Source organism: Pyrgilauda ruficollis, unplaced genomic scaffold (assembly GCF_017590135.1).
Source record: "Pyrgilauda ruficollis isolate IOZ18807 unplaced genomic scaffold, ASM1759013v1 scaffold60, whole genome shotgun sequence".
Lineage (NCBI taxonomy): Eukaryota > Metazoa > Chordata > Aves > Passeriformes > Passeridae > Pyrgilauda > Pyrgilauda ruficollis.
This window is the reverse complement of record NW_024527711.1, coordinates 2,145,364-2,158,525: the sequence shown is the minus strand read 5'-3', so window position 1 is coordinate 2,158,525 and position 13,162 is coordinate 2,145,364. Positions and strand designations below refer to the sequence as shown.

Genomic DNA, 13,162 nt, shown 5'->3' with positions numbered 1-13,162 from the left:
ACATTGCATTCTTGGTTGGAGGGAAAAATCTGTTACTACATCTAAACCATCTTTGCCCATGATTCTAGCTTCCCTTTCAGAACTCTATTAATAATTTTTGTTTCCCATATGCACTTTTTCTTTCCCATATGCACATTTTTGCCTGAAGCAAACTATTCTCAGCATTTATTTTTGGAGTATGTCCAACATTGCTGTAATCCAGTTATAGTTATTTGTGCTGGTACAATATCAGCTAAATCTATTTGCTCCATTTTGTCATGCCTACTTAATATTTGAAAAAGAAAATTAGTGAGGTTTTTCCACAACAGTATTGGGTCAAACACAGTTCACGTCCTGTCTTGTACAACATTCAGTTTTGCGTTGTGCACTGGTTACTCCCAAATTAGGGTGACAGGTGGGCACGCGGATTTGAGGCACGTGTTAATCCGAGTTCATCCAGGGGTGCGTGCCATGCTCTCTAATACAATGGTTCAATTACAGCGGATGAAATTGCATTATCTTTTGAACCCATCATACCATGTTGTCTGGCAACTAGTTTCACATATGCATCCTATATTCAAGGGGTTTTGTCTTGCATAGACAGTGACAACATTTTAAAAAAAGTGTTGACACTATAAAATAATTTACTTGTATGAATTCTTTTCTTCACTAATTTTTGAAGTACGAAATACCCTGAACCTACCCAGCACTTCTAGGCTATGTTCAGTGATGTCAGATTCTTTTGGAAAAAAACCCTTTTTCACATTCTGATAAGAGGCTATTTCAAATATACTGTTTTAACATGAATGTTACAGTCAAAAGGATGCCATTATAGTCCTTCATTGTTCTGGTTGGGGTGCACTACAGTTGCTAATAGTTCATCCACTGCTTTAAATTGTAGGGCAAGGCAGGTTTGTGGTAGACATTTTAGTGCTCTGGTACAGTTGACTTTACCCTAAATTTTGTGTGTAGGTGGTCTATAGGCTATTTATGGTCATGGTAGGTGTAGATTCTTTACACTCCCCAGTCCTATTGTAGCCATTGCTTGCCCTGATTTTTATATATATTGTATATTATTTTGAGTAGCTTTTTAAAATTTGTTTGGATTTTTGGTTATTTGTGCAATTTTCCAGATTCCTCCAAATAGCTTGGAAATATCTACTAATGCCTTTTTTTTTTCTCTCTCTTTTTTTTTTTTTTTTCTTTTTTTTTAGATTTGAGGGAGCTGGAATAGCATTGGGATAATCTGGGATGAACTAGGTAGCTTGCTATGTGACCAAAAGGCTGATGGTTTTAAGGTGATGGACACTGCTAATATAGGTCTACAATGATGGAAACAAAAACTGAATTTGGCTTTATTAGTGTTCTGTTTTCTATATATATATGATATATAAATAAGTACATCACAGTTTTATAAATATTACTTACAGCTTCACATTATGTCAGTGTATATAGTTCTTTAATCAAGGTAGTCCTGCTGGAAGTGGTGCAGTAATGATTTGAATTACCTTCTGGTAGACAAGTTTTTAGGTGTTCAGGGTTGAATTTCCCTTGAGCACTAGGGGAAAGGAGCTTTCTGGACAGCTCACACACCTTTACTTCTTATGCTTGAGTAAAACTGCAGAAGATGGATTCAGGCTTATGTAACTTTACATTTACTTTACATGTAGCAATGTTTTTCTTGTAGACTCCCTTAGCTCAGGTTTTTAAGTGCTGGCTTCCACATCTATGCTTGCAATTCAGAAGTGCATTAATATTTCTTTTTCAAACATGAAGTGACCTGAATTCTATGCCAAGCTCTGTGAGCTCTTGCAGTTGGGTTTTTTGTTATGTGAGAGTATATGGTGCATGATTTTGGCTGTTCGCTGGAGTTCAGAATAAACCTTGAATTATCACATCAATTTAGTAAAACTGGGACAAGCACCTTGAATGGAAATACAGCTAAAACTGATGTGAGTTTCATATGCAGCAATTTGAAATGCAGTGTTGTCAAAATATTTTCTCCACTGTTAAAGCACTGCCATAATTTTTTTTTTTAATTCAAGAATTACTGCCAGGGTTTATTGTTATGCATTTTAGCAATGTCTAAGTTTTGAGGAATTTTAGGTTAGCTCTGTAGGAGGAATTAAATAACTGAATCAAGTTTTTTTGCATCAATGCATTTGTAAAAACTAATAGATCTCACTTGAAATCAAATAGAGTTGTCTTTGTCTTTGAAGTGTTCAAAAGTAGATTTTTTAAAAAATTTTTTTAGACTTTTTAATAGTAAAACTATATATATTACTAATTCTTTTTAATTTCTGTGTGTTGAACACCACAGAAATCCTGGTTGAACACCAACAGACCCAAAAGTATTATACATTCCTGTATTTGTTTTTAGAAATCAATTTATTTCCTATGGTTAAATGTACCTGAAATATGCTTAAGTTAAAAGAAAATCTAAAAAAAACTATACACATATGAGTCAGTGATCCAATGAGTGTCTTACAGGCCTAAGGACTGAGGTACCTGAGGCTGGAGAGCACCCCTAAAAATCTCAAGGTGCTTGGAATAATCAGACCAGATTTATTCACTTTGTGCTTCTGTCACTTCTGTTAGAAGAAATAAAAGAAAATACTCTCAAAGAAAGAATTCAGGATAATTTAAGGAAAAGAGATTGTATTAGGAAGAAAAACCCAAGAGGGGATTTACAGAAAACTCTGTACAAAAGGTTATTGGCAAGCACCAAAGAATTTTTAAGGGGTGAAAAACAGAAGAGAAAATGATACATCAGTCAGAAACTTGACACACACACAATACAAAATATTCACGTTACATATATAAGATGCTGGAGAGTTGTTCATTTGTGGCATAGGTTTTTTTGCTTTATTTTTAAATTCAGCCTCTTGCTCTCTGCGCTGTGTTTGGTGCACATTAGCACATACCGTCGTTCATGCTGTGCTTTAGCATTTAGGGCAGATAACATTCTTCCCGGACTTGTCATTTGCATCTTCTGATGCAATTTTGTTGACAAGGTCTTTTCAGGCATGCAGGGAAAACAACACTCCCGCGTCTGTTTGGATCATTGGTAAAGGAGTATCTTTTCCAGTACTTTGTCTAGATGCTATTTCCACAAGAAAGTACTTTGCCTGTAAAGCTTGTACATATAAATGTGCTTCAGCAGGGTGCCTGTGACTCGCGTCAGGGTCAGCTAGAAAATGACTAAATCTTCCTGAAAATTGCAAGAGTGGTTTTTGTTGGTTGTTGGATTTTTTTTTTTTCCCCCCCTCCTCATTACTTCCCGTGGTTTGTCATCCAGAAAGGGATGCAGGCGTGCGTCCCAGCCACGCGGAGCATTGATTGCTTCTGCCTGCAGCGGGGATGCTGTCAAGTGGCTGCGCGAGTGGAGCCCGGCTCTGACACGGGGCCGCCGGGCAGCGGCCGGGCCCCGCCATGCCCCGCCGCTAGCCCGCGCTGCCCAGCGGGCAGGGCGAGCCATGCACGGCCACCTTCCCCGGCAGCACAGCTGCGGCAGGGGCGCCGAGGGCTCGGACGGGGGCAGGAATGTGCCCCCCGCCGCCAGGGATGCCCACTGCGCCTGCCGCTGGCACCAGCATCCGCCGGGCCTCCCGCAAAATGTGCTTCAGCAGGGTGCCTGTGACTCGCGTCAGGGTCAGCTAGAAAATGACTAAATCTTCCTGAAAATTGCAAGAGTGGTTTTTGTTGGTTGTTGGATTTTTTTTTTCCCCCCCTCCTCATCCCTTCCCGTGGTTTGTCATCCAGAAAGGGATGCAGGCGTGCGTCCCAGCCACGCGGAGCATTGATTGCTTCTGCCTGCAGCGGGGATGCTGTCAAGTGGCTGCGCGAGTGGAGCCCGGCTCTGACACGGGGCCGCCGGGCAGCGGCCGGGCCCCGCCATGCCCCGCCGCTAGCCCGCGCTGCCCAGCGGGCAGGGCGAGCCATGCACGGCCACCTTCCCCGGCAGCACAGCTGCGGCAGGGGCGCCGAGGGCTCGGACGGGGGCAGGAATGTGCCCCCCGCCGCCAGGGATGCCCACTGCGCCTGCCGCTGGCACCAGCATCCGCCGGGCCTCCCGCACGGCTCTCAGGCGCTGCCCTCCTGGGCACCCGCGGGTGGCGGCCAGGGCAGGGGCAGGTTGGTGCCTCTGTGGGACACGGTGCGGAAGAGCCCCCCCAAATGCCCAGCCAAGCCCCAGGGCAGCCCGGGGCAGTGGTGGTCAGAGTGCGGCTGTGCCCGCGGCTGGGCCCCCCCGGTGCAGGTGAGCCGATTCTTCACTCTGCAGGCGACTTAGAGGATGCTCCGGGGAGAGAAAGTGAGGTTCGGTGGTGTCGGCAACTTTTTGTGGCGTGTCCCGATGTGTTTAGTTTATTCTGGAAATTTTATATGCAGGGGTGAGCTGTGTGAGGTGGTCATATCTGTGTTTGGGTATTGCTTCTCTGTTGCCTGTGAAAAATTGTGGGCTGTTCTTGGAAAGGTTTTCTTGTTAAAATGTTGTGGTTTGTGCCTCCAGGTTCTGCAGACTTGATATTCCATTGTGGTGTATAGAACTGATGTGTTTAGCTGCCGTGTGTAATGGATTTTGTGAGCTTCTGTAAACAGTTTTCAAATATCGCATGGAGTTAAAATAATATTCTAAGAGGCAACATGAGGGAGGGGGTGTTAGATTTACTGATAAGAGAAAGGGTGACCTCTTTCTCCTCTTTGGAACTTCAAATGCAGTGGAAATATTTAATAAATATGAAATAGCTCTTTAGTTTTCACAAATCTATTGATTTTTATTTAAATGCAGGGCAGTGTGTTTTAAAATATAAACCAAGCAGGGTCTATGATGTGTATAATTACCTGTAAGAACTAGACTGAAACCCAGCACTGTGAAATAGGATTCTCAGTGACACTCATCGGATGGGTAATGCTAAAGAGCATTAAAACTACCTCCACTTCATGTCTCACTTAGAAAACTTTCAGCTTATTCAAAAAAGCTGTCATGGCAACATAGAATGCTTTTGTTAATATTTCACAGTAGAAACAGGCAGAATATATTGCTGAAATAAGTTTTTGAAATATATCTCTACTTAGTGATAAAGTGTACACTAGAGTTTAACTAGCCTCAGCCCACACTGAACATGGGCACCTGCTCTAGGGATTACATCAATTCTTTCATGGAAATGGTTTTGATATATTTGCACTCTACAGAAAAGCAATAAGGCAAAGGATTGCCAGATAGTGTAGCTGTATTTTATCTTGTCTTATGGTCTGAAAAAGTGATTGTTGTATAAAAAAGCTTCTTTTTTTTTTCTCTCAAATCTAATATGAAGTGGAAAAAACTCTTTTTTTCTGTTATATTTTTGAGTGACCAGAATGTTGCATGTGACTAGAAAATATTTTCTATATTTTCTTTCTTATACAAAGCCTACACAGCTGTTTGTTGGAGCAAAACCAAGGTTAAAATAATATATAAAGCATTGAATTAGACTTCTTTCCAAATCTGAATTATAAAAAGTTCTAAATATTTTCTTAGGCTCTTTTTGATTTGGAAAAAGCTTGAAGAAAAAAAACCTCCTTGTTTTCAAAGGTACAGAATTTATAATGAGAAAATGTAGGAGCATTTAAAAAAAGAAAAAAAAAACCCCAAAACCAAAAAGGTCCTTCTAAGATGTATTGTAAAGTTATTTCAGTAGTTTTAATACCTTTATGATCTCATCCTCATTTAGATAATGTGGAATTGTTTATGTACTTATGTTTAATACAGAGCTTTGTTCTGGAAACTTGCTTTACTGTATGTTCTGAAGGCCAACTACCTTATTCTGTTTAGGAAGGTGTCTTTCTTGGGTTCTGTCTAGAATAAATTTATCACTGTGTCTGGGGGTGGGCTGATGTACTTGGGCAAATACTTGTGGTTTCAGTGTCACAGAGTTGAGAGATAGTTTGTTTCAAATATTAATCTCCTTTTCTGTGTGCAAAGTAAGCGTTGTGTAAGGTATAGGCAGGAAGGGAGGAGTGTGTGTACATTTGTTTGTGTGTGCACACATGTTTTGTTGTATGTGCATACACCTAGAAAATCATCAATGATATTGCATAGAAAATATGAGAAAACATAGGGCTGCCTTTCTACTTCTCCCTAGTTTGGGGATACAAGTGGAAGTCAGTGATGTTTGTTGAGAGCTCTGTTGATGGAGAAATCTTTCCTTCTTGCTAAAATAAAGTGATGTAGTGGAACAGTTAAATTTGCTGCCCTGAGGAAGAGAAAAAAAAAAAAAGAATTTATTTTAAATTTCCGTCTAATGTGTAAATGTGAGAATAAATAAGACTTTGGTAGCTTTCAAGGTGGATTATTTTATTACATGAAGTTCTGGTCAGGTTTTTCTTCTACTTGACTTCTTTTAGGAGCGACTACTTTTACTTTCTTCAGACATAGGAAAGACATAACACCTTGTGAAACTACTTCTTGATAGTACTATTGTACCAAACTGGATTCACAGGTCCTTCTTTCCTAGAGTATGTGCTTGACAGCTGTTACTAATGTGCACTTTGGCATCCTGATCCTGACAGAAGTGTTGATTTTATTGAGAAGTACAAGATTCCATTTTTTTTTGCCAGTTTCTTCTTCTTTAGTATGCCGGAGCAAAGAGTGTCACTCTGGTATTATTGATATTACAACTGTCTTAAAAATTATGCTTTGCTGGCTTACATGTTTGTGTTTGCTTGTAATGTCATGTTGACTTGTGGGTACAAGAATATATCCAAATAGAAATTAACTTGGAATTAAGGGGAAAAAAAATAAATAAATAAAGTAAAAAAAAAAAAAAATAAAACCCATACCAAAAACCCCAAATTTTGAAAGTGAGTTGAAATCATGTTTAGATGGAAATTTGATTCCAAGACCTAATTTGGCTTTTAACTTCCATTCCTTTTTGACAAACACATTTACAGTTCTGTTTCTTTATTTAAAAGAAAAAGGAATGGGGGAAAGTGAAAAGAAAAGTAAGTTAGTAGGCAAGTTTTAGATCTCCCTGTTGCTTGGAAATATTTTTTGTCTCTGCAGTGCACTGGGCATCTCTAGCACCATTAGTATAATGGAATTACATGATTTCTGGGATTCAATCAGTGATTTCATACTTCACGTCACTGTTATGCTGTGAGAGATCTGAGACAAAAATTGAGGGTAGAAGAGGGCCTCGCAGAGGCAAGGAGGTGACCTGGTGTTTTCCTTGGGTCACTCTGCCATGGGATTTGGTTTGTAACATTGGATGGACTTTCCCTGTAGGCACCTCGAGATTGCTGGCACATGCAGTGTAGCAATTAAATAGATTAGAAATACATGTTTAGCTGAAGATGTGCAATTTTTTGTGCATTCTTTGTGCAGAAGGGACAGAGGGATAGGAGTCTGTATTGCCCTGATAGTAGATTGAAGAGGAAATTGCAGAGTTTGTGTTGCTCGTTCTTGTTTTAGGAAGTCCAAAGTATGAATTTTACTTTGTGTGGTGAGTATGAAGGAGGTCCTCCTCTAAACACTTTCCTAATATGAGTCTTTGGATTCCATGAGCTCAAGATTATCCTTTTGAGGGGGAGGGAAGGTTGGAAGTAGATTCCCATCTTTGGCTGCTTTCCAGTTCAGAAGACAATACTGGAGTCCACTGAAATTTAGCTAATTATTTGCTATAAAATTTTCAGCCCTTCTATTATGATATGTTCAGAAAGAAAATAATCTCATAGCAGATAGCATCCTGAATGTGTCATCTGCAAAAGTGCACACATGTGCTTTGTTTTGAAAACTTCCATAAAAGTGTAAATATTGACCTATTTTTGAATAGTTTACTGTCAATATCAGCTTTGATGACTTTTTTGGTTGGTTGGGGATTTTTCTACAATCAATATCAGAAAAGGTTTTTTGTGTTCAGTTTATTTTAGAAGAAACTATTTCTACTTTCAGAAAGAAGCTTTTTAGAAAGAGTTATGTTTTGTTACCTGGTAGAGGATTGTGAGCTAATTATAGGCTCTAGATGTGGCATGACTTTAAAAGGGCAGCAAGCAGCCAAATTCTGAAGAATCCACTGAGAACAACAGTCTTTTGTGTTTGAAGGTCTTTGGGGCTAGTGCTGCAATTCCAGTATTTCGTTTGAGAGCTCTTTGCATGGTGGCATGAAGTGAGAGCTTGCTTTAAGGCATTCTGCCTTAGTACTAATGCAGAAGGTCTTCTCTAAGAGAGACTGGCTTTTACAGCTGTATGAAGAAATTATTTATCATAGGTTGTGTTTTTGAAAGCTTAGATCACTCCTTTCAGTTCAGATTCCCACACACAACTGGCCATTCTTCTGGCAAGCCCCTCCCGGCTATAAAGTTACATCAAGCTGTTTCAGTTAGCCAAGGGAGAGCTTTTCACTCTAATATAGTGTCTTCAAGTGCCAGTAAAATAGCAGTTAAACAGCAAATAAAGAGCAATAATTGGCTTTTACACTTCTCTTTTTAATCTTTAAGGCAGTTGAAAGATAGATGGTATAACTTGAGCTCAAGTATTGATAGGAGTAGCAGGGCAATTTTTCATGAAAAAAGCTCAGGGTGGTATGCTCTTATCAGTGGATTTAGATGACAGCTCTTCATTCAGCATCTTGCCTTGGCTTGATCCTCATGCTGCATTCATAGAAGTGAGGTCATTGAAACATTGTCAGCAATCTGTGCAGCTGCTGTGTAAGAGATGTACAAATGCAGAAATAAAAAAGCTGTTATCATATTCTTTTGTAGATGAGTGATATTGTTCTGACAATTCCTGTATCCAGTCCCTCTCACTGACAGAGGGCTTTGAGAAGTCTTCACCATTCTAGGTGGCATTCAGATCTGATTCTCTCCCAGGAATTTTGATATTTGCATTCATGTTTAACCTATTTCTTCTACCAAAACCAGGAAATCTTTGTTACTACTGAATTCATAGCTGTTATGTTTGGCATAAAAAGGTGATCAAAGCTTAGCCTGTTGAGGCCAGCAATTTCCTTAGTGATGTAGGGAACACTCCTGGTCAGAAGTAACATGAAATGAGGCACAAGAGCCTTCCCAGGGAAGTGGTATTTAAAAGACTCGTAAGTGTGTTGGGTAGGGACATGGTCTAGTGGTGGGCCTGGCAGTGCTAGGCTAATGGTGAGACTCAGTGATCTTAGAGGTCTGTTCCAACCTCAGTAATTCTGTGATTCTGTGATTGTTTGGAAATGTGATTCCTTAGCTTAATGGTTATTCATGTGACTCCAATTTGAATGGTATGCAATGAAAAGGTCAGAAACTCCAGAAAAGAAATATGCTGAGGCCACAGTCGAACTTTGCCTTTAAACATGAAAGTTCCTTTTTTTTGGTGGTTTTGTTTTGTTTTGGGTTTTTAGAGTATTTTGGCTTTGGGTTTTTTTTTTTGTTTTGCTTTGTTCTGGCGTTGTTTGTGTTTGTTTGTTTGGGGGTTTTTGGGGGGAGTTTGGGGGGTTTTTGTTTGTTTTTAATTTTTTTTAAGAAAGGGAAAAAAAACCAAGTGTTATTTAGGAGGCTTTGTGGTCTTCATATTCAGGAACTTGGGGGGAGTGTCAGACATCCCAGACTTTCCACCATCTCACAGGAGGTAATTCAGCAATTCCTGCTTTGATTGGTAATGTAGTATTGCTTTGCAAAGTCCACTGCAAAAACAGACTTCTCAAAGTAAAAGAAAAGTGGCTATTCTTTCATTTGTTAAATAATATTCTGTCTCCTTCTATTAAAGTATCAGGTCTTTATCAGTGTTAATATTTTTGATCATATATAATATTAAGTCTTAGCAAAGACATTTAAGAAATAGGCATGGTTACATATATAATGACAGTATTTGTGTGCAAGATGTTCCATATATTTTCCTTTAAATACGGAAGTGGATGCACTATGTACTGTACATACCAATGATACTAATGATTTATAGTTTAATAACACATTATTTGGCTCCTGCTGATTGTTTGGTCATAAATATCTTAATTCCTAATTTGCATTTGTTGCACCATGTTTAGAATTGCATTTATTTAAACCTGTATTTCAGAGTTTCTCCTCCTAGATGCCCCAAAAAGCCAAGAACATTTTCTCCCCTCGACATGTAACTTGGCTGCTGGGATTTTCAGAGGGGAATGAAAGGGGACATAGAAAGGGAATTGCAGGGTTTGGACAGGGCTTATAGCATTGGTAATTGGCCAAAACTGCGCAAGTGTTCTGATAGTTCTCCTGCTAGTCATAATTTTGTCTCATGCTTGCCATGTTTATTCATCCATGCATAAACTGTTCATCATGTTTGAGAACAGGGATATTTCTCTAGAAACCAAACTGGTAGACCCCAAAGAAATTCAAAACCTTTCATTTTTCCTGCACTTTTTCAATATTCTGCCATGCCACATAATCCACTCCTAGGACTATCCAGGCATTTTCACCTAAGTAGATCCTTGCTACCACAGGAACTTAGAACACAGGAAAGTCTTATCTTTCCTGTAGTACTCTGATGGCACAGGCCACATAGTAGGATTTTAGTCCTCCTATCTCAGACTGGTTAACGAGGATGCTGGGACTCTTTGGTGGCATGTCAACAGCATTGGATGCTCTCTGGACTAAAAGGAAAACGTGCCCTGAAATGGTTGCCTTATGGTTTGCATGAAATGATTAGGAATAAGGTTTGATAACCCTAGTTGGGCTTTGTGTCTAATGTTCCACTACATTTAAATCAGGCATTCCAAGATGCAAACCCTTTACAGCAACTCAGCAAGGTGGCTTTGGTCTGATCCAAACAAAGGAAGTGAAGGGTGATGCATGACAGTTTATAGCTGGACACTGAGCAGTGGCTCAGATTGAGATAGAATTGGTCTCAGCTATTTTGGTGTGCCTTGAAGACACAACCTGAAAATTGATTTCCCTATTGGAAATGTCTCTCTGTACTATGCTGGGGTACAAAAATATCAGACTTCTCCTTCCAAAAAAAAAAAAAAATCCAACCAAAACACCAAAAACCAAACAAAACCCTAAAAAACTAAAGGGATTTTCTGGTTATAGTAGTGACAGATTTTAAAGAGTTGGCTAGTTTATCTATCTCTTTCCTCATGTTTGCATCTGACTTTTGGATGAAGGATATTGAAAATAAAGCCAAGGAAATGTCAAGAAAGGAATATGGACTTGATTACTTTGCTTTTAAGAACCATGTTTAGTTTAAAATAAACCGTAGATTATTACAACAGTGCTTATAAACTAAATAACATATACTCATTTATCTTTTTGTGTAAGTATTTTTAATAAATTACTACAGTTAATCAGAAGAGTTGTCTCAATAGTCATCTAATTTCAAAATCTTCCATTGTTTTGGGAATTGGAAATACAGGGATCAAAAAGGAATTCTTTATGCATTGAAAACAGAGGACCTGTAATGTCTAAACCAAATATCAGAAAAACAAACAAAATAATCCTTTTTGTAAATTCCAGTTCTGGTATAAGCTTTCTTTTAAGTTACAGGAGCCAGCTATGAATACAGTACAAGGTCCAATTTAGCAAAAAACCAGCTGGTTTTGATTTGAATATTATTGTACTTTTAATACAGATTTTTGCCTTTCTGATTAAGTATTTGTACAAGTAGAAGCAGGTTACTTCAGCGGCTGAAATTGTTCATATGATTGGTCAAACAGAACATCAGACAAATGATTTTCATTATGCATTTCAAATGAGAGCAGAATGGTGTAGCATCTCAGGATTCCTGTAGCTGCCCTCCCAGAGCAGCTACTTGCAGCCGAGTATGAAATCAGTTAAACTGAGTCTTTTAACACTCCTTGTTCTCTTTTCAGACTCCTTGTTTACATTAGTTTTGGTTTTAAATTCTAATAAATACCTGTTCTGTACTGAGCTGCTATTTCTTGCATTCATGATCACAAGAACAGGAATTACTATTTATCCATGTGCTGGTTTGTCCAGGTTTTGTGTTGTGACCATCACTCACCTGAAAGCTGATCACATTCATTGAAAATGTAAGTTCTAAGCTCTGTTTCTACTTCATTCTGCAGAGCCTACTTTGGGGAAAAAAATAAAATAGGTGTTTGAGAGACCTATTTCATGGCCCAGCTGATGTCCACTAGCACAGCTTCTAGTGCCAGCACAAGGCTGAGAGCAGAAGCATGTGACAAGGGTCATGTCCCAGCACAGCTGCCTCTTCCAAAGGTAGTCACGCTGATGTGCAATTTGGTGCATGCAGTTTGGTTTTGACAACACAGCAGTGCTCAGGGACCTCCCCATGCTGAGCACAGAAACTTGTATCAAGCTTGTTTCTGCCTCCAAGAATTCAGAAATAATAATGTTTCACTTAAGAAATTGAGAGTTTGGGAGATGACTTGTTCCCTTTCTCTTTCTGTTTTCGCTTTCTGCTCAGCGTACACATCTGGGTTCTATCAAATCTATCTGTCTTGCAGTCATGTGTATAGAAGTCACTTGTCATACTCTGTGAAACTGCAGTTGGGCACACAGGATCAAACGCCAAATGACATTTTGAAAGAAACCACAATTTTTTATCTAGATGTTTGGTAAGAAGTTAGAAAAAGCAGAACCTTGGTCTCATCTTCAGTCTGGGGCTGATGCTGCCATGTTTGCTGCTGTGTTTTTGAATGGTCTCTATACCACCAGCTGAGGCAAAATTTAGAGGCAGTTGCTGCACAGGAAAGGCTTAAGAATCACACCCACATGCCTGAGAGCATTGTCCAAATGCTCCTTGAATTCTGTCAGGATTGGTGCTGTGGCCACTTCCCTGGGAAGCCTGTTCCAGTGCCAAAGCACCCTCTGGGTGGTGAACCTTTTCCTAATGTCCAACCTAAACCTCCCATAGCACAGCTTCATGCAGTTCCCTCAGCTCCTGTCACCAGAGAGAAGAGATCAGTGCCTGACCCTGCTCTTCCCCTCATAAGGATGTAAAGACCACAATGAGGTCTCCCCTCAGATTCTCTGCTCCAGGCTGAGCAGACCAAGTGACCTCAGCTGCTCCTCATGTAGCTTCCCTTCAAGGACCTTCACCATCCTCATGGCCCTCTGGGCACTCTCTAACAGAGTCTTTGGATGCAGCCCAGGTCTTTCTGGCCTGTAAGCACACATTGCCAGTCACATTTAACCTTTCATCGACCAGTTCCCCCAAATCCTGGTCTGCAGGACTGCTTTTAATACATTTCATCCCTGG

At 39.7% G+C, this 13,162-nt stretch overlaps 1 protein-coding gene across 5 annotated transcripts in view; it reads left to right on the top strand.

Moving 5' to 3' along the window:
* DLG2 (discs large MAGUK scaffold protein 2) overlaps positions 1–13,162 on the top strand; it is a 973,962-nt gene that overhangs the window by 558,102 nt on the left and 402,698 nt on the right. For 3 of the 5 annotated variants that reach the window (XM_041483666.1, XM_041483664.1, XM_041483663.1), the window contains exon 1: positions 3,920–4,237. The exons of the other annotated variants lie outside the window; for them this stretch is intronic. In XM_041483666.1, coding sequence (XP_041339600.1) covers positions 3,920–4,237 — 318 coding nt within the window. Of the gene's footprint in view, positions 1–3,919; positions 4,238–13,162 lie in introns of those variants that run through there. 5 annotated transcript variants of the gene reach the window in all.